General features: G+C 38.8%; 2 protein-coding genes across 4 annotated transcripts in view; both read left to right on the top strand.

Moving 5' to 3' along the window:
- The first annotated feature begins 1,896 nt into the window (after window positions 1-1,896).
- On the top strand, window positions 1,897-6,307 carry cnih4 (cornichon family member 4). The gene is made up of 5 exons (XM_007554841.2): window positions 1,897-2,001; window positions 3,131-3,199; window positions 3,370-3,482; window positions 5,121-5,261; window positions 5,372-6,307. Exons 1-5 carry the CDS (start codon window positions 1,933-1,935, stop codon window positions 5,397-5,399), a joined length of 420 nt encoding a protein of 139 aa, XP_007554903.1. The 5' UTR covers window positions 1,897-1,932; the 3' UTR covers window positions 5,400-6,307.
- A 1,165-nt stretch (window positions 6,308-7,472) lies between these two features.
- preb (prolactin regulatory element binding) overlaps window positions 7,473-21,067 on the top strand; it is a 14,895-nt gene continuing 1,300 nt past the window's right edge. Inside the window, exons 1-7 of one of the 3 annotated variants that reach the window (XM_007554840.2) lie at window positions 7,473-7,566; window positions 9,291-9,457; window positions 15,297-15,492; window positions 19,535-19,785; window positions 20,375-20,455; window positions 20,538-20,665; window positions 20,741-20,914. In XM_007554840.2, coding sequence (XP_007554902.1) covers window positions 9,323-9,457; window positions 15,297-15,492; window positions 19,535-19,785; window positions 20,375-20,455; window positions 20,538-20,665; window positions 20,741-20,914 — 965 coding nt within the window. In that variant the 5' untranslated portion in view covers window positions 7,473-7,566; window positions 9,291-9,322. Of the gene's footprint in view, window positions 7,703-7,746; window positions 7,823-9,290; window positions 9,458-15,296; window positions 15,493-19,534; window positions 19,786-20,374; window positions 20,456-20,537; window positions 20,666-20,740; window positions 20,915-21,067 lie in introns of those variants that run through there. The other 2 variants (XM_007554839.2, XM_016672925.1) reach the window with 2 other exon arrangements.

The raw sequence follows: 21,067 nt of genomic DNA, 5'->3' as shown, positions 1-21,067 counted from the left end.
TTGAAGTATGGATTAGTAAATCAAAAGCATCAATTACATGATATAATTCAAGCATTCATTAAATATTTAAAAGATACAAAATTAGCTGAGAGGATTTAGTATGTATGTGTGTGTGAGTGTATAAGTATCTATATAATATAGTTATTTTAACGTTTGAAGGAAAAAATTAATTTCTGAATTACATCTCTGTCCAGTTGATGGCGGTAATACACAAAGCATGTAAACCATAGACATAATATAAGAATAGACGCCTCATGGACCGCTCTCGCTTATTGTCGCTGACGAGATTTAGGGCGGCCATCTTGGAGCGGTCCACCACTCCACTCAGCGTTATATGTTTAGCAGCACAATGACGTATCAGCGCATTTAATCGATCATAACACGCTTTTTTGTTACTGGAAACCATATTCAAACATCTATCAAAGCTACATTTGTAAACAATTGTATTTTTTAATTNAGAGAGACATAGATAGATTTAGATATAGATATCTATATCTATAGAGATATGTTTATAGATATATGGAACAATTTAGATAGGGATATAAATATCTTGCCAAGAAAGATAGTTTTCCACATTTTTTTTCCAATTTGTATTGGTTAGACTTCTAAAATGCTCTTTTTGTTCCACGTTGTTTATATTTTTTCCCTAAATCTGCCTTTAATGAATAAATGTGGTTGGCTTATTTTCTGTTTAGAATTAGAAATACAAATCTTACAGTGGATGAACATGTTGTTGAACGTGGGGGAAGCTGGAGCACCCGGAGTGAACCCACACCTACATGGGGAGACATTCCCACCGTGCAGTACTGTCTTTTTAATATTAAAATGTTCAATTTACAACAGCAGCTCTTTTTTCAATTCCTGTAGTTTCTACAGAATTGGAAACTACAGGAACTGGAAAAAGAGTTGCTGACCTGTTACATCTTCAGGTTTTTCAATGGATTATTCATCCATTGAAAAATTTTACAGTGGATGAACTTGAGTTCTGATGCTGTTGAACGTGGGGGAAGCCGGAGCACCCGGAGTGAACCCACACCTACACGGGGAGACATTCCCACTGTGCAGTCCTGTCTTTTTAATATTAAAATGTCCAATTTACAACAACAGCAGCTCGTTTTTCAATTCCCGCCAATTACCCAAAACACACGTGGCCCCACCCCCCTTTTAAATCTAATGTACTGAGACGTAAGTTGATCTGTGCTTTGACTTAACGTCTGTCTTTGAATTGGCGCAGACATGTTGGAGTCAAAGCCTTTTTGATTCTCCTCCACAGCGAGATATTCTTCCTGGACACTGATGGACCCGAGCTCAGAGGATGAAAGAGACCACCCGCGGAGGATGAGAAGGGAATTTTTATTTTTTATATATCGGCTGTTTTCCAGCCGAGGATTTCTAGCTTCAGAGTGATTCAGCAGCTGAGATTGAGTCCAAAATCCATGCCGTGCAGTGAATCCGTCTCTCTCTAAAGATATCTCCCACTTCTTCCTCACATCGTGTCTTTAGGAAACCTTCAAATCAAAAACGGAAGATTTGGGAGCTATCTTACTTTTGACAGAGTGAAAGAATAACATATAAATAATAGTCTTTACCACCTGTGTAAACTTTGCTGGTCAATGTTATAACAAGTAATATAAGTTTTATAATATATGTTACATTGTCACATTTCTAATGTGGGCTCTTGTCTTCTGTCAGATAATCTAAGTCAATGTTAGAGAATAATAATACTAATACTACTACTACTACTACTACTACTACTACTAATAATAATAATAATAATAATAATAATAATAACATTATTATTATTATTATTATTATTATTATTATTATTACAATAAAACTGTAAGCGACATAAAATAAAAAAAGAAGAAGGAGATTTACGTCGATTCCGGCCTAAGCCGGAAACAGGAAGAAAACTCTAAAGATTGCGCTACAATGGAGGCGACTGTGTTTATCCTATCGCTTGTAGACTGTTGTGCACTGATTTTTCTTTCGGTTTACTTTGTATCCTTTCATTGTATATGCTTCTCGTGAATGTTGAAAATAATTGCTTGAAGTAGCCTTTTCAGCTAAAAGCTAATCGGAACTCCTGTATTTGTTTTTTCTACACAATCTGTGTAGGCTACACATTTAGCCACCTAGTTAGCCCTGGATAATGAAGCATTTCATACAGCCAAAAGACCGTGGCTCCTCGGAACTTGGTGGGGACACGGAAGCAAGTGGCCTGTCGCGGGTTGCTGCTGCTAGACAACAGTACTATTACTGTTGTGAATTACTAGTGAAAACGACTAAAAATGGTTTATCCCGGAAATTGTGAATGTTCTATTAACTTTTGGCAGAATTTCATAACCGAATAAATCGGTTCCTTCTTCCTTTACTCCACTTTATTTGTTGAAACTGGAATTGTGGAGGAATTATTTTCTCTTACTTAGCGTTGGAACCTACAAAATTTGCAGCACCATAATAATCAATTAATACATTTCAAGAAATCATTTTGATAACGTTTTTCAAATTATCTGTGATTAATGTTGACTTTTTAGGTGTTAGCATGAATGACGGTTAACTGATCTACAATAGTTCCTTTATTATCTGTGTCCTGTTCAGTACTGTAGAATAAAACACTTTTACTGTTTAAAATTTAAAACAAGATATTCTTCCTTGAACCAACCCTGGTCAGGTTAAATCCCGAATTTCAGGTTTAATATAAACATGAAATAACGGTTTACTTGGAAAATTCTTCTGACCTTCAAACACTTCATTTTCTATTGGTCTAAACTTCACTTGTGTGTCCTGATTATGATTTTAACAAGATTGGAAAAATCTGGACATAGAATTAAATGCTGTGTAAGTTTATAATATCAATTGAAATCCTCAAATATCAACCTTTAGTAGAAATAAAACAGGGGACAGTGCTTCCCAGGGCATCATCTATAGTCCACAGATTAAGCCTTAGATCCAAAGATAGGAACACTTCTGTCTCATGTATAATTTTCTCTGCAATAATTGACAGATTGTACCACAATAATAATCAAGAAATAACAGATGTGTCAGATGACAGAACGATATGGAAAATACTTTTCTTTAAAAAAAACAAACAAAGTTTGTAGTATGACACCTTGACATTAATTTAAAGATTATCACTCTATCTGATCTAGAATGTGACTACATTAATGCCCGAGCATGCTGCTCCAAGCTGAACAAAGTAAGTACCATCTCTGTGTTCTTGATTTCCATTGTAAAGACATTATTTTTCCTTGTGTTTATGCTCCATTTTAAATATATATGTTTATAGTTAATTATATGTCCTGAAATGTGTCTGTTTTTATACAATAAAAACAGACAATACAGATTTTAATGGTTTAATGTTTCTAGTGGGTAATTCCAGAGATGGTTGGTCAGTGTCTCTCTATGATGCTCATGCTGGTCTCCATGCACTGGTTCATTTTCCTGCTCAACATGCCTGTAGCAGCCTGGAACATCTACAGGTAAGCCATGTTTTTTAAGCTAGTGCATAGCTAACGGTTTGAGTGTGTAACATTTGTAGTTGATATATCACAATATAAAAGCAAAGATCTTCACTCCAGGGTAATATTATAAGAATTGTTAATTTATATAGTTGGTCTGGTATATTTATTGAACACAAACAACATCAATTACGCTTACTGCGCAATGATTAGTCTATCCCCTTCCAAAGGTAAAATTAAGTTAACATAACTATGGCACCTGGAAAAGATTTCAAACCTTGTTAAAAGACCAGTATTGTACATGTTGACCTCCTGGACGCTTCCCTGGTGAGATGTTTTGGGCAGGTCCCACTGGGAGGAGTCCAGGAGAAGACCCAGGACACACTGGAGGGACTATGTATCTCGGCTGGCCTGAGATACATAGTTAGGCCAGCCTGACTATGTATCTAACCCACCCTACGATCCCCCCGGAGGAGCTGGACCACGTGGCTGGGGAGAGGAAAGTCTGGGCCTCCTTACTTAGGCTCAGCAAGTCTGGTTCTTTCTTTGAAATAAAATATTGTTTAAACAATCGTTTCAAAGTCTTGGGGCTGATAATTTGATTATTTTGTTAAAAGATTAACTATTTCTTTATTTGTAAAACCAATACCAACTATAACTTTACAAGACCCTCAGCATTCCTCATTTTAGCACATAAAATGAAAGAGTTATCATAAAATTACACCTTTATTCTCATACAACTTTACTTAATCTGAAGAAGCCTCTGACTGAAGACACTCTGTTTTCCCAAGTTAGTCTTATGAAGAGGATGGTCAGGGTTGTCCATAGCTTTCTTGATTTTATGAAAAGTCTTTCTTTTCTGCATCATCTCCAGAGGGTCCACAGTCGAACAGACCAGACAAACAGAATGAACCTGATAAAGAAGGCCTGATAAAGCCTTCTTTATCAGGCTGTAAAGCCTTTTAAGTCCTTTGTTCTGTTGCTGCTGCCCCAACAGATGAAGGGCAGAAGAGATGATGCTCTCAACAACAAAGAAGATCTTCAGTGTCTTCCTGCAAACCTTGAAGGATCTTAGCTTCCTCAAGAAGTACAAATATTTGCCCCTTCAAAGTAACTGACCTAATTCAGCATAGGTCCAACCAACTGGTAATCTCACAATGAGTGGAATGGAGATGAACTGAGTGCAGTGAGTGTGTCTCTAGTGATTGTTGTACAAGACAGCTGGTTCTAGGAGGTCCAGTCACTGGTTAATCAGGATTTCAGAAGAGTAAAGAACACTCCAAGATAAATCAGAGAAAAAGCTGTTGAAAAATATCAGTCAGGGAATGGATATAACAAATCTCTAAGGCCCCGAACATCCTCTGGAGTTCAGTTTAGTTTATTAACAACAAATAAAAGGAATATGGCCCTTGTGTAAATCTGCCAAGAATCAAATCAGATCATCCTCACACACTCAGTCACCGTGAAGAAGGAAACGAGTGAGAGAGGACACATTTAATGTCAGAATTTATTAAGATGCAGCTGTTGTTAGGTAAGTAGGATGAAGTTTGCTAAACCATAAAGACCATATGTCACACGTCTGATCTGAGATGGAGACATGAATACTGTATTTCAGTACACGTTGCAAGCTTCTGTTTGACTCTTCTTCTGTTCCCTTAGGTATGTGAAGATTCCTATGGGAAACATGGGCGTGTTTGACCCAACTGAGATCCACAACAGGGGTCTGCTTAAATCGTACATGAAGGAGGCCATGATTAAATTAGGATACCACCTGCTCTGCTTCTTCATTTATTTGTACAGGTAACAAAACCATCACATTTTGTTTATAGACATCTTATTCTTTAGATAATGTAATTCAATATTATTTTAGTAAATTGCACAGTACTATTTTTTCCTCCATGTATTTGCAGCATGATCCTGGCTCTGATCAATGACTGAGGCCCTCAACAGAGTGACCACCCTCACATCTGTACTGTTTGGATGAAATGTCTCAGAACACTGTTGATTTGTGTTGTCAGGATCCAAGGTTTGCAGTTTGATACAGTTATGTGGTTAATATTTAACCATTCAGTGCTTAACACTTTCAAAATAGCCAAAAATGTGTTTTTGTATGGTAAAGAACCCTATATTATTTTTTTAAATACTTTTTTGACATGAGGGCAACCACATTTGCTTTTCATTGTATGTTGGTGTGAATTTTTTTTCTCTGTGCTTCAGTTAGCTGAAACAAAAAAAAATGTAAGACATAGTCAATTACAAAACATTACTAATAAGTAATGCATACAACTGATCCACTTAGCCTACTTTATTTAGTTTCATTTACACAGCATGCTCAACATATGAAACATCAGCCTGACAGTGATCACAGCTGCAAGTAGAAACTGTTGAATAGCTCACTTTATTTGCAATAGCCCCCATTAAATATGAGATATGGTCTACTGCTGCTGTGCAAATATGCATGAAAAATATCCTTTGGACTCTGTTGACAGGGCAGGACCAGGAATTTGTATGATCGGATTAAGGTTTTTAATGTTTCTCATCAAAACCCAGTGATGTAAAAACAAAAAGAAATGCTTATATGGTTTTTGCTATAAGATACAAAATTATTAAATGGAAAATGTAACATTTATGGTCAACAGCTCAGCAAAAAATTTAATTTAGTTTGATTTTCATTTGCCTTTGGGAAACCATGTTTTTAACCATGTTTTACTATTGCTTTTTGGGACTCTAGTTGGCACTGTTTTCCCTGTGCAACTCAATTTGCTTTCAAAAAAGAATGTGCTTTGTTAATGGCTCAAGTTTGCTTGAATACTGTAAATAAAGAAATAAAACTAGGTATCTGTCAAGATGTGTAAGACTATGATGAAATGTTAACAAATAATTTAATGGATAAAATATTAATTATCTTCTATTAACCCATTATGTAACATGAAAGACAACAAAGCCTATCTGATAAAAATATTTTTACACTGTTCCACCACTGTTCAATTTGTGAAATTGGTAAGCAATGCAGAACATCATATTGAAACTCAAAAAGAGGAGACTGTGAAAAAGAGTATGTGTGGATGCTGTTATTGAGATGTACTCCTATATTTACTGTCCATTTCTATAGTAAACCTGTAATGGGCTTGTTACCTTCACCCCTTTTACAGTAATACTGCTGTCATAATGTTTGTTAGTCTAGTTTGTAGAAAGAGGGCTGATTATTGATGGAAGTCTTAAAGAAGAAGTAATCATATCATCTCTTAGAATTGGTCATACGTGACTTAATAGTTCACTTTCTCAAATAGGGAAACATGAAACTGGGACTTGTACTTATTGTAATCAGAAACAGTGGAACACGTCTTATTATAATGTAATAAATATTCAGAGGAATGTCAGAATTTGAAGTCAATATTAAACAGAGAGGAAAAAAGACTTTCTATAATAAATCTTTTAGGAAATTAGTCAAAATCTATTAGAAATCAATTAATTAAATTTAAAAAACAATACTAGGTTATTTAATCAAATTTACAAAGTATGTGTGTGTGTATATGTATGCATGCATGTGCATACACATGCAAATATTTGTTTATGTGTATGTGTGTGTAAATAGGCACACATGCATATACCATTGAGATATTATTAAATTCCCTTTGAATATCATTGATGACCGCACTCCAGTCCGGTAGGTGGCGGTAAATATGTTGGTTGCCATCCGCAAATAAGACACAAAAGAAATTGTACTAATGAATGAAACAACTGTCAGTAATGAAATGTTTGCATAAACACAAACAAATGCGTTGCAATCCCCGGTGAAAGTAGCGAGGTACGTTTTGTTTTGGTTTTCACGGTGATCATGGTGATCTGGATCAAAAAGGAAAATAAAAACGCTGAAAATCACCAGTCAAGCTTCGCTGAGTGTTGAGCTGAGGGGCTGCTACAAGACCCGATTGAATAATGAAACTAGACTGGCCAAAAGGACATCGGTCATTTGTTTTTGTTTGGATGGTTGCTCTATCTTTTGGCTCACACACCACCTCAGTAGATGGCGGTAAAGGGCCCTTAAGCTGGGTCGCAATAAACAGAAGAAGAAAAAGAAGGAAGAAGAACTTCTTGTTGACGTGTAGGTTGGAAAGTTAGCTTTAGCATGTATCAAAGTGTACTCTTTTATTATTAATTATTCAAAAATGAATTCGTTCGGTTTATTGCTAAGGTTTTTAACAAAACGCTACTCAAGATAAACCGGAAAAACTGCAAAGGTATGGAACTTAAGATTCCGTGACAAGATGGGTACCGTGCAGAAAGTTGTAATTCTGATATATTACTGCTATGCCAGACAGACTCCGATCCTGTAGCGTTAATGATGCTGCACATAAAGGGTAGGCGTCATGTTGGTGTTCTGATTGGGAAGTAGAGCCATTACAATTAGGAGTGTAATAAAAAGTTTTCGAACAATATGCAATTACATTAATGAATTAACTTCTACCTAAGATTTACGCATCGTTATTGCCAACGAAAAATAAATTCACACACCAGGGTTTAAATATGTGAGTGCGAAATGTCGTTCTAGGTACGAAATGGAAGTGCGATCAGCTTGTTCGCCATCTTTTCCATACAAAATGAACATTAAAGTGTAAGCTCAACGACCCCCGATACATCGTTTTTATATACAACAGATATATTGTTATAATTACAGTGAATATGTTTCGCTACGTATAAAGTTAACGTACCTGCCTGTAAACATCTTTGCTTGTTAATTGTTCAGCCCTCTCCTTTAACCATGTTACATTTTTTTGTTTATTATTCTTTGTCCACCCCTGACCTCAATTTGGAATATTTTGCAGTGTTAGGTTGGTTTTTAATTTTTTATCAAAATATGTTCAGTGGATTTATTGGTTTTCTAAGTGTATAATTTAAATCAGCTGTATAATATTTGTTTTATACTCTGAAACCTGTTTTAATTTTACTTTAAAATTGTATTTGTGGAAAAGGTGTAATTAGCCTGAAGGCAAAAATGCAGTCACACTGGCTTCAGTTTTCTTTATTCATGCTTTTTATTTTGCTGACAGATTTCATTGGGCTTCATGTAGGGATTTTTATGTTGACTGTTATTTTCAGGTGTGTCAATGGATAAATGTTCACCTCAAAATTTGACATGGTTAGTTTGACTGATTCAGTCGTTTGTAATATTAGCTGGTGTGTCCCAAAAAAAACATACTGGATGTTGAACTTAAGCTCTATGTTTCCATACTTTGTATGCAACCACACAAACTACTGTAATTAGCAACTAAAGAAAATATTATACTTACAAAAGAAAAAAGAAATGTACAGAATTGCTGCTGAATTCATTTGCATGGGCCATATTGTTTATGCTGTAAAAAATATGTTGAAACACAATTTATTTTTAGTCAATTAACAGCAAATTGACAGGCAAATAGAAACATAGTGACATATTAAAGTTAAGCAGTTTTAATTAAATAAAAATGATTGCAAAATGATATTAACATTTCTGCTTAGTGTTTAAGTGTTACCCTGTCTACTGTTTGTCCAAACCGTAAAAAAATAACTCTAATTATGTATTTATGTCTATGCGATGGCTAAAGTGTCCCCTACTGATTGGTTTTGCACAAATAAAGGAACTTTTGTCATATTAATTAATCTTATTTTTTGCAGTTAGCTAGAAAACATTCTGTTCTTTCATAGAAATTTTCCACTATTACCAAAATTGTATAGTTTTTGTCTTAGTATCACATCAATCTTGAAATTTTAGTGTTATGACAACTATCTTGTGTTTATTTGTGTCACTTTATGCATAACCAGAAAAGCTTAATACTTTGTTTTCAACAGGTGTGGTTGACTAAGGACGTCTGTGATAAACTATGGGGAAGAAGAAGGTGCTGGATCTGTATAGAGCCCCATTTCCACTGTACACCGTCAAAGTGGATGCCACTACAGGGCTTGTGATAACAGCTGGAGGAGGGGGTCCCTCAAAGACAGGAATAAAAAATGCTGTAGTAAGTACTGATGATTGTTTAGATCAGTCTGTCTCAAAGTGTGGGCTGCGATGTACTGCATGTAAACAACTGTTAATTTCCCGTGCTACGCTACAGTTGGCTTACCAAAGGATGTACTTAAAAATAATAATGGACAAACGGTTTAAGACCAGGTCAATAAAAAGAAAACCAGAAGATACCAGTGGAATGTTTCTCAGGGTGAGGTCCAGAACTTTTGTTTTGTAAGTCCAGTGAATGCGATATGATGGGGAAGAGGTGGTGCGCAGAGGTGCGCCTATGCTGACCAACTGCATGTTAACACCTAAAATATAAAGTTATTTATATTGGGCTAAATAAAATGGCTGAAAGAAAATGTTTGTTTTTGCCAAGGCAACTCAATTCTATTTTTTGTTTATTATGCTTCTAAATTAGAAATATCCCTTAAATGTTATTAGTGCACAGAACTCTAGTAAAAAACATTTTTTGATTTCCATGTGTTTTTTATAACTGGAAAAGCTTAGAATTCATACTTTCAGAATCTGTAACTCAAAACAGTAGTGCACAAAGCATTGATTGTGTTAATGTGTTCAGGACCAGCAGAAGTGGTCCTGGCCTGTTTGGCGCCTTGGGCAAACCACCCTTCCGGGCCCTTCCCAGAAACTTCCACTGAGAACCAGTTTGTTTTCCAGAACCAACAGCATAAACTCTGTCATAATGTTCACTTGTATCTTATGTGCACAGCAGCAGTGGCTCGTTCTGCTTCACTCTGCGCCACACTCCTCTGAGCTTGGATGCGATGCAAAGTGCACCAATGTGAAATAATACAGCCGATAGAAGTCCAGAGACCTGCTGAGGAAAGCCGCTACCACGGAAACAGATTTTATTCTTAAATGATTCAGCTCCCATCTATCACCTAAAATCTCTCCTCCTAGACCAGTGTTTCTCAACCTTTTTTGGGCCAGCCCCCCACTAGCCCTTATCCAGGTCCCTCACAACCCCCCAGCAAAAAATTTGCAGGCTACTTTGCACTGACCATTATTTTATCATTAATATTACTATCACTATTGTAGATGTTTTGATTTTTATGCTTGTTTCTGTATTTATCATCAAAAATAACTTCCCAGAGAACAAAAAAAACATGGGAATAGAAATTATTTTCACAGGTGTCTACGAAAAATGCAATGAACATTCAAGATAAAATTGGTAGGCCTAACAGCAGCTAATCAGAGTGGGAAAAAATATTCTTATTTTGTGCCATTTTCTAGTTGTTAAATCTTGCACAAAATGATCAGATAAAAGATGTTCAACATGCCAGTTTAAACTTTGATCTATTTGCCAAACGACTGAGCTCTGCAACATTAAAACATGGATAGAACTGTAACTACATTAATCATAGCTCTTCTTCTCTTCAGTGTTTGTCAGTTTCTGGTGTTGCAGCTCTGTGCTGCCTTCAGGAGAATGGGACATCAGAGAATCATCCATAAAATTTCACCCACATGGCATTTATTGTGCAAACCAGAGCTTTCAGTGGAAAAACAAAAGTTCCAGGTCCCTTAATGCCATAGAAATATGAGACAGAAACATTGATCTTTATATAGACCTCTCTATTGATTTATAGATTAATAGTTTTACTGGACAGAAATGACAAAGAACAAATCTGGTTCTTAATCAAATCTAATTAAAAACATGAATAAGTGATAAGTTATTTAGTGTTATGATCTGTAAGATATATTTATTCTCAGTACTAGATATGGTCTCAACAAACCCATGACATTTCAACAATATTATTTGAATATAAATAATATTCAAATAATATTGAATATTATTTGAATATTTCCAGATATTTTTATCTGGAAATAGTGTGTTTATTCTTGCCATACCGTCCTCTGTATTAATTATTGATCGAAAGGTCTTGCCATACCAGTTTATTCCTCTGTATTTACTTTAGTTTCTTAGTTTATTCTTGCATTTTGTTATTCATTCATTTCCATTTAGTTTCCTTTGATTATCGTCTCTTGGTTTATTGCTATGTCCACTTTAGTTTATTTCCTGTTGCTAGATTTATTTTATCGTTTATTGACGCTCACCATCATTAATCTTCACTCATCACCTGCTGCGCCGCCTAATCATCATATGTTTCACATCATGTGTTGATTTTTCACTGTTCAGCGTCGGATTCTCTGTTTTTATGCCATAATTCACATCTAGTTCGTCGCTCCGTTTTATGTCCTGCTTCTCCTGTTTCAGAGTTTTGCGCAATGTGCGCTCTTTTTTTTTTTAAGCCCCTTGTCATGATTTTGTTTCTGTGTATTTGTTTTTGGAGTTTTTGTGTTCAGTTTGCTCCCTGTGTCTCTGTCTCTGTGTCTTCCCCGTTGATTGTTTCCCAGGTGTGTCTCATCCCCTTGATTACCCCGTGTGTATTTAAACCCACCTGTTGTCCTTGTCTCTTGTCGGATCCTTGTCGTGTGATGCCTGTTTCCCCGTGCTGTTCTCCGTTGTTCTGTGCTTGGATTATCATTAAACTCATCATTTTCACCTACATCCTGGGTCTGTCTGCGTCCTCATCCTCACCATAACCCACTGTTTTATGACACCCCGAAGGTGCAGGGCGGTCGGGAAGCGTATCGATGGGGAAAAGGCAGACTGACATAAACCTTTTAAAACAACGGAAACAATTTCGGTATTCTGATTATTGAAATTTAAAAGTGCTGTGGTACCGTTGTTCTATCACCCCAGTTTCATACCGGACCACTTACAGCTCCGGTGTTATCGCTATAAAATGAACGCTCTCTATCGTGGTATCACTATGGAGGGATTTCTTTATTTAAATGGGTTCATTTTTCAGAGGGATACACAGTGAGGGTATCATGATTTTAGCTACCAGTAGCAGGAGAATGGAGCTGCGCCAAGAAGCTAACAGAAGCTAACAAACACTGAATAGAAGAAGAGCTGCCATGTATATTGTTGCAGCCAAACGTGTTTTAATGTTACACAATACAGTTTTACCAAGTTGCTCAAAGTCTAAACTGGCATTGTTGTGCATTTAAAGTGTAAAATTTACCTTCGACCAAACGCCCCCCAAAGGCATCCCAGCGCCCCCCTTTTGTAAAAATGTCCGCCAGCGCCCCCTGCCATCCTCTGAACGCCCCCTGGGGGGCGGTACCGCCCACATTGAGAACTGCTATCCTAGACTGACGACGACTGCAAGCTTGAAGTGATAGCTTAGCAAAATTCCACCACCTGCACGTTATACTACTTTTGGCAATGCTCCCTTCAAGGAGTGTGGGAAATTCAGTATAAAAGAGCCCCACAGGAGCTGCATGTATATACTACATATAGAAGACCATCCATCCATCTATCCGTCCATCCATTTATTTTCTTCTGCTTACCCAGGGTCGGGTTGCGAGGGTAGCAGCTTAAGAAGGGAGGCCCAGACTTTGGTCTCCCCAGCCACTTGTTCCAGCTCTTCTGGGGGAATCCCAAGGAGTTCCCAGGCCAACTGAGAAACATAATCCTGGGTCTTCCCCGGGGCCTCCTCCCGGTGGGACATGCCTGGAACACCTGACCAGGGAGGCGTCCAGGAGGCATCCTGACCAGATGCCCAAGCCACCTCAACTGGCTCCTCTGGACATGAAGGAGCAGCGGCTCTACTCTGAGTCCCTCCCGGGATGACTGAGCTTCTCACCCTATCTCTAAGTGAGCTATGGAGAAAACCCATTTCAGCTGCTAGTATCCGCGACCTCGTTCTTTCAGTCATGACCCAAAGCTCATGGCCATAGATGAGGGTAGGAACATGGATTGACCTTTAAATCGAGAGCTTGGCTACAGCACCCGCTTCACTGCAGACGCTGCGCCAATCCGTCCGTTGATCTCCCGCTCCCTTCTTCCCTCATTTGTGAACAAGATCCCGAGATACTTAAACTCCTCCTGGGGTAGGACCCCCCACTACCCTTAAAGGTCTGGCTTTAGGATCGCAGAGATACGATCCTAAAGCCAGACCTCGTCCCCAGAGATTGGAGAGCCTGACCCAGAGTCCCCAGGCTCAGCTTCCTCAATGGAAGGCATGTTGGTGGGATTGAGGAGCTCTTCAAAGTACTCTGCCCACCGGCCTACAACGTCCTAGGTTGAAGTCCAAACTATAACAGTGTTGGTGCTACACTGCTTCCCCTCCTGAGAGCTCACCTCCAGGTAGTGGTCAGCACCTCTCTTCACCCGAGTGTCCAAGACATGCCGCCGCAGATCAGACGAAACGATGACAAAGTCGATCATCAAACTGTGGCCTAGGGTGTCCTGGTGCCAAGTGCACATATGGACACCCTTATTCCTGAAAATTGTGTTTGTTATGGACAAATCATGACAAGCACAGAAGTCCGACAACAGAACACCATTCGAATTCAGATCAAGGGGGCCATTCCTCCCAACCACAACCCTCCAGGTCTCACTGTCATTGCCCACATGAGCGTTGAAGTCCCCCAGCAGAACAAGGGAGTCCCCAGGAGGGGCACTCTCCAGTACCAAGGACTCCAAGAAGGGTGGGTAATCTAAACTGTCATTCGGCCCGTAAGCACAAACAACAGTCAGAGCCCGTCCCCCCACCCGTAGGCGGAGGGAGACTACCCTCTGGTTCACCGGGGTAAACCCCAACGTACAGGCGCCGAGATAGGGGGCAACAAGTATGCCCACTCCTGTCCGGCGCCTCTCACCTTGGGCAACTCCAGAGTGGAAGTACGTCCAGCCCTTCTCAAGGAGACTGATTCCAGAACCAGAGCCATGCGTTGAGGTGAGACCGACTATTTCTAGCCGGAGCCTCTCAGCCTCACACACCAGCTCTGGCTCCTTCCCCACCAGAGAGGTGACATTCCACATCCCAACAGCCAGCTTCCGCAACCGAGGATCAGACCGCCAGGGCCCCCTCCCTCGGCCACCACCTATCCCACATTGCACCCGACCCCTTTGGCCCCTCTCATGGAGTGTGGGCCCATGGGCAGGGGGACCCATGTCTCCTCCTCTGGCTGAGCCCAGCCAGGCTCTATAGGTAAGAGCCAAGCCACCCGGCACTTGCCATCATGCCCCACCTCCAGGCCTGGCTCCAAGGTGGGGCCCCGGTTACCCGCGTTCAGGCAAGGGAAAACTAGAACCATTGTTATTGTTCGTCATACGGGGAGTTCGGGTTGCGCTTGGTCCGGTTCTTCACCTAGGACCTGTCTCCCTTGGGTGACCCTACCAGGGGCATAAAGCCTCAGACAGCATAGCTCCTAGGATCATTGGGACACACAAACCCCTCCACCGTGATAAGGTGGCAGCCCAAGGAGAGGATCACTTTCACAATATTTACCAACAAAGGGAGGTAATTTGTGGAAAGGACTGTCAAAAAGGAGGACTTGGTCCTTGTCCTAAATATTTTTTGCAGTTCTTCTGGGCTCTGCTGGTTAGTTTATATCATGCCTCAAGCATCTGCATTTGGGTCCAACTTTAACCAGCACCATTCCCTGACACTGAATGTATGGCACCAAAAAAGGTTTTGTACTAAGAAGTATTATATTAACATTAATTTGTGTGTGAATAGGTTGTGTGGAAATTGCTTTGAATGGCTGACAAGATCAGCTTAAATCAATTGATTTATTTAGTGCCAGTTCACAACACGTCATCTCAACGCACTTTAAGAAAATGTCTGAAACTGCACTATAAGTTCGGTCTGTTTTATTTGTACATTTTAATTGTACTAATCTCTAGTTTTATTTCTAGTAAAGAAATTCTCATTAATTTTAATATAACTTTTTAATATTGTGGTGAAAATTTGCACAGACACCTAATGACAGAATGCAAATCTGATTTCATCAGTAGCAAACTTGTCTTTCAGCATTTCCTGGATGTGCAGATGGTTGGAAAAAATCAGTACAGCTCCAGTCTTCTTCACTCTCATGACACGGACACACGCGCCACTATAAACATGGCTGTTGGTGATGGTGTGATTGCTGCTGGACAGGATGGCACATGCAGCCTCATGAGGTTTAAACTCTGCCTGCAGAAAGAAGAAAATTCTACGCATAGAGATGGTATGGTTTGCAACTTTCTGAAGACTACTTGCTGTTTTAAAAAGACAGTTAAAGCATACTTTGAACTAAAGGGTTGTTATCTTTCCCATTTGGAGTCAGAGGTGGAATTACCATTTAAACTTTTGATTGTGATGCAGAATTTATTTATTTTTATTTACTTTTGGTTGTTTTTTTTTGTTGTTGTTTTTTTTGTGTTGCTTTTCCTTGATTAGTTTTTAATAGACCACACATCTGCTGTCGGGGCTCAAAAATTATAAGCAACCATATATAATGGTTTGTAATCTGATTCAAAGTTAGCCAGTGTCTTTAGTGTGAAACCTGAAATAATTTTAACCTTAACTCAAATGTGGTTCAGTAAAAGGTAAAACTTTAGGAACACTATTATTGAAATTAAACAAACAGTGCCACTGTATTTCACTCATAAATGGATCTACTTATTTTAAAAGACTCAGTGGAGGAAGGGCAACAGCTTTACATGTATCCTTTACATTGGTGTACAGTAAATCAGTTGTCCTGTTTTTTTCTGGTGGGAAAGTTGACTACCTGGTGAAAAGTAGCCAGAATGCAATCCAAGGTAACATGATTACAATCTCTTGATATTATTATGAGGGCCTCAGGGTGTTGTGACAAGTTGTATCTTTTGACAGACAACAGCTGGCTCCGCCCTCAGAAGAATGTAAACACAAACAGAGATCACGTGACTCGAGTAAGATGATGGGGACGCAGGCTGACAGCTATCAGCTCCAGATCAGGGCAACACACTCTGCTTTAACTGTGACATGGCCAAGGTTATGTAGATTACCAAACTGCTACCCCTTCTTTTTCCACATCCCAGACCATTTTTTGGTCCATCTCTGGATGGCAAAGTCTATCCATATCTTTTTTGAAAGGCTACATGTCTCTAGTAGGGATGCTTCGATCAGGTTTTTTGCTGCTGATTCCGATACCGATCATCCATGAAGCTGATATCTGCCGATGGAATGGCTGTTAATTTTTTTATTCAGGTATAAATGATGCTATGTTATCTGGCAAAATGGAAAAATTATCTGGCAATAAATTCACCTAATTTAGACATAGACATATTTTAACACATATCTAAAATCTTTTAAGTTACGTGCTGCAGCTTTAAGCAGATGTTCTGTGTGAGAGTTCACTGTCTGGTGGAGGTTGAGCGGCGCTCGGTCTGTGAAATATTACTACCAGTAGAGCATAGCGGCGGTCCAAGAGCGAGAGCAGAACCAGCGTCTTACACCGAATTATTTTTCAGGTTATTTGTTTAGCTTTCTGACTATCATGCTAATCCAAGTGAGTATTAGTAGCTGTGCATTGGTTTACCTGCTATTTGGCCGCTCTGGATGTCCTTTTTTTTCCTGCAGTGAGCCTCGATATAGTCAAACTCCGTCAAGTGTTTGTTTTTTAAATGCCATGTTATGGTAGTTTCATTGTGTTGATGCATTTTGACGTGCTTCACCCCCGAGGTAATTTTCCGCCGCAAAATGCAAACTTTCCTATTCACTCAGGGCGTCATAGTTCCACACCATAGGATTTGTTGCCGCACCATGTGAAGGAAAGAGGAAATAAGCTTCCCACATAGGCTGTGAAGTGAGATAAATGACTACGATCGGTTTTGGTGATCAGGAACAAGAGACAGTGATCGACGATCACCGATCATACAATTTTTCATGGAAATTGGCCGTTTATGATCGGTGGCCAATCGATCGGCACACCTCTAGTCTCTAGTTGATATTTTGTTATGATAGCCTTCCCAAAATGGTAGCTGAGTCATATCAGCTCTTGAAGTTAACAACACCTTTAGACAAATTCTGTTTTTTGAGACTGATTTATGTCTGGTTTAAGCTCATGATATGGGCATTTGTTAAAGTTCTATAATTTAGTGTTTGGTATCATCTTAAAGGGGACACTCTTGGCTTTCATTTAAGTCGGATTTTGAGTCTCTGACCAACACAGAGGTCACTAGAATTTGTTAAACCAAAAATAATACACATTTTTCCACACTTTTTGACTAAACTAAATATTTTTTTTTTCATCCTAGTGGTATTCAGGGACATCAGAGACACAAAAGTTGACAACTAATATATTCAACAGACTTTAAGGATTCAGAAAATGTATAATATACCTGTACTGTCTGTCTGTGGGAGGCGATTCTGAGCTGTAATTTGAAGTCACAGAATTGGGCTATAACTTTAATAAGTATCTGAAAAAGCCCTTTTCACCCAAGGTAAAAAGGGTGAAAAGAAACGGTTAGAGAAAGTTACTCGGAATCAAGAGAAAGTAATTTCTCGGTTTTGCTTTTTCTTTTTCCATGTCCCCTTAACAGCTCCGTTTTAATTAGCTCTTTAATGCACATTTTCAGGATCCCAGAAAATGCACAACTATATACGAATACACAATGATCAATGAATGTATTCTAAAGTAAATTCAAACCCATTAAACTGAATAATAATTATATTATAAAAACACCAAGGGAACTGGGCCTGGTGTCCCTGGGTTGAAGTGGCACTGATGTGGGTTCATTTTTGCCGGGCCGTTGGCCAAGGCTCCAGGTTGACTTGTATGCTTTATTTTCTAATTTCCCTTCACTACTCCTATCTCCTTCTTTCCCTTTAAGCCTTTCCCCCACTTTTTTTCTCTCTTTTCCCTGCTTTTTTCCAAGTATGTGTCCATTGCAGTTGAAATAAACCCAAAGCAATTTCTAATAAATATATATCCACTCACCAGCCACTTTATTAGGTATACCTTCCTAATACCGGGTTGGACCCCCTTTTACCTTCAGCATCCTTCATGGCATAGATTCAACAAGCTACTAGTAGAAACATTCCTCAGAGAGTCTGGTCCATAATTACATGATAGCATCACACAGTTGCTGCAGATTTGTCAGCTGAACATCCATGATGTGAATCTCCCGTTCCACCACATCCCAAAGGTTCTCTACTGGATTGAGATCCGGTGACTGTGGAGGCCATTCGAGTTCAGTGAACTCATTGTTGTGTTCAAGAAACCAGTCTGAGATGATTCACACTTTATGACATGGTGCATTATCCTGCTGGAAGTATCCATCAGAAGATGGGTTCACTGAGGTCATAAAGGGATGGACATGGTCAGCAACAATACTCAGGTAGGCTGTGGTGTTGACGTGATACTCAATTGGTACTAATGGACCCAAACTGTGCCAGGAAAATATCCCCCACATCACTGCACCACCACCAGCCTGAACCATTGATACAGGATGGAGGCAGGATGGATCCATGCTTTCATGTTGTTGATGCCAAATTCTGACCCTACCATCTGAATGTTACAGCAGAAATCGAGACTCATCAGACCAGGCAACATTTTTCCAATCTTCTGTTGTCCAATTTTGGTGAGTCTGCGTGAATTGTAGCCTCAGTTTCCTGTTTTTAGCAGACAGTAGTGGCACCTGCTGTGGTTTTCTGCTGCTGTAGCTCATCCGCCTCAAGGGTCAACATGTTTTGCGTTCAGTGGTTATTTGAGTTACTGTTGCTGTTCTATCAGCTCAAACCAGTCTGGCCATTCTCCTCTGACCTCTGGCATCAACAAGACATTTGTGCCCACAGAACTGATACTCAGTGGATATTTTCTCTTTTTCTGACCAATCTCTGTAAACCCTAGAAATGATTGTGTGTGAAAATCCCAGAAGATCAGCAGTTTCTGAAATACTCAGACCAACCTGTCTGGAACCAACAACCATGCCACGTTCAAAGTCACTTAAATCATCTTTCTTCCCCGTTCTGATCTCAGGTTGAACTGCAGCAGATTATTTTGGTCATGTCTGCATGGCTAAATGCATTGAGCTGCTGCCATGTGATTGGCTGATTTAACATTTGCATTAATAAGCAGTTGGACAGGTGTACCTAAAATATATATATATATATATATATATATATAATCTGCTGCGGCTGTATAGTATGTATTACTGCACCTTGATTCCAGGCATTGCAAAATCTTCAAAACATCTTATTGTATTATTTGTGTTTTGTTGTTAAGAGTGTTATTTCTGCTATAGGTAACGCCCTTGAACTAAGCAATGCCAGACGGAGATCTGGGAAAGCTGGCAAAGGTAATCTTGAGAACCGTTCTACTACTGGAGACGTGTCTGATACTAGGAATGAGACGGTTCAGATCACAGTGACCAATATAGCTGAAGTGCTGTCAGACCTAAACCCCCATGACCCTCTTCAGAAAGTTGTTAGGTTCAGTCCTGACATGAACCTTCTGCTGACTGGAGGCACCGACGGATACATCAGAGTTTGGGAGGTAAACTTTGATCAGTTTTTAAATGTGAAAATATCCCCACATTACCCAGCTGACATTTTTGTGTTTTCAAATCTACTTTAGGTAATCAGAAACAAAAAATATATACATTTTGTTTTTTCAAAGAATAACATTTCACTGGTCCTTCTTTCTACTACATTAATATCCATCATGTTTTTTTTTTTCTTTTTTCCCATCTTCCAGTTTTTCCCTTAATTTAGCCCAGAATAACATTTTTGAAAACTTGCCTTTTAGGTCATGGAATCATATGAAACATTTGAAAATCAGACAACAGCTTATCTCTATTTATTTATTTATTTATTTATTTATTTATTTATTTATTGTCCAATCTAGCAAAAGTGACAAATTCAAACTATTTAGGTAAAGAAGAAAACAAAACAAAAAAAATTCTCCAAGTTTCTTTTGCTGACACAACAAGAAGGTTTAACAGTTATGCATTTACTAACAATGGTATTAATGTAAATAATAATAAACATTAAATATGTTTAGCAGGTTTCCGTATAAACCTTGTAGATGTCTTGTAGTGGTGTGTTTTTGTTTTGACCTTGTCACTGGATTTTTTTTTTTAAAGTTTCCATCCCTTGAGAAAAAGTTTGACTTTAAAGCACATGAAAAGGAGATCGATGACCTGGATATGAGTACAATAAGCAAGGTGAACTATCAACTGCTCTTAATATGACTGTAATGAATGTTCATAATAAATGTTCATTCATGTTTCATGTTTCCTCTTGCAGCAACTTGTGACTGTGGGGCGAGACTTTGTCTGCAATGTGTGGAGTGACAACCAACTGGTTACAAGTCTGAACTGGCTTGAAACTATGCCTCAAATTGCTGAAAAGACCTATCGATATATGGCCTGCAGGTATGATAATAAGGAAATGGGAGAAGGGTTTCTTCTCTTGCAAGGTCCATCTAAGTTGTTTTTGTGTCTTTCTAGGTTTGGAAATGGTGAAGATGAGAAAGATGCCATAAGGCTTTACACAGTGCAAATACCTCATAAACGAGACAAAAAACCTCCTCCATGCTATATCACCAAGTGGGACGGCAAGATCTTACTTCCAATGTTAACATCTCCCTGTGGTACTGAAGTTATCTCCTGTCTGGCTGTGAGGTAATTGAACTGGGAGAACCAGAAGATGAAGATTGCAATTTTTTTTTGGAGGGGGGGGGTGACGTTATACCATAATTAATTCTGATGTGTTTGTTACTGGCATCATATATATACTGCTCAAAAAAATAAAGAGAACATTTCACTTTAATTTTG

The sequence above is a fragment of the Poecilia formosa genome, unplaced genomic scaffold (assembly GCF_000485575.1).
Source record: "Poecilia formosa unplaced genomic scaffold, Poecilia_formosa-5.1.2 Scaffold67, whole genome shotgun sequence".
In the NCBI taxonomy this organism is placed as follows: domain Eukaryota; kingdom Metazoa; phylum Chordata; class Actinopteri; order Cyprinodontiformes; family Poeciliidae; genus Poecilia; species Poecilia formosa.
This window is presented reverse-complemented; position numbering and strand designations above follow the sequence as displayed.

Excerpts from the sequence above, each read along its gene's own strand:
- cnih4 (XM_007554841.2), top strand. The coding sequence starts at position 1,933 with ATGGAGGCGACTGTGTTTATCCTATCGCTTGTAGACTGTTGTGCACTG. Across the intron at positions 3,200-3,369 it reads GCTGCTCCAAGCTGAACAAA|TGGGTAATTCCAGAGATGGT; the intron begins GTAAGTACCATC and ends TAATGTTTCTAG. Across the intron at positions 3,483-5,120 it reads GCAGCCTGGAACATCTACAG|GTATGTGAAGATTCCTATGG; the intron begins GTAAGCCATGTT and ends CTGTTCCCTTAG.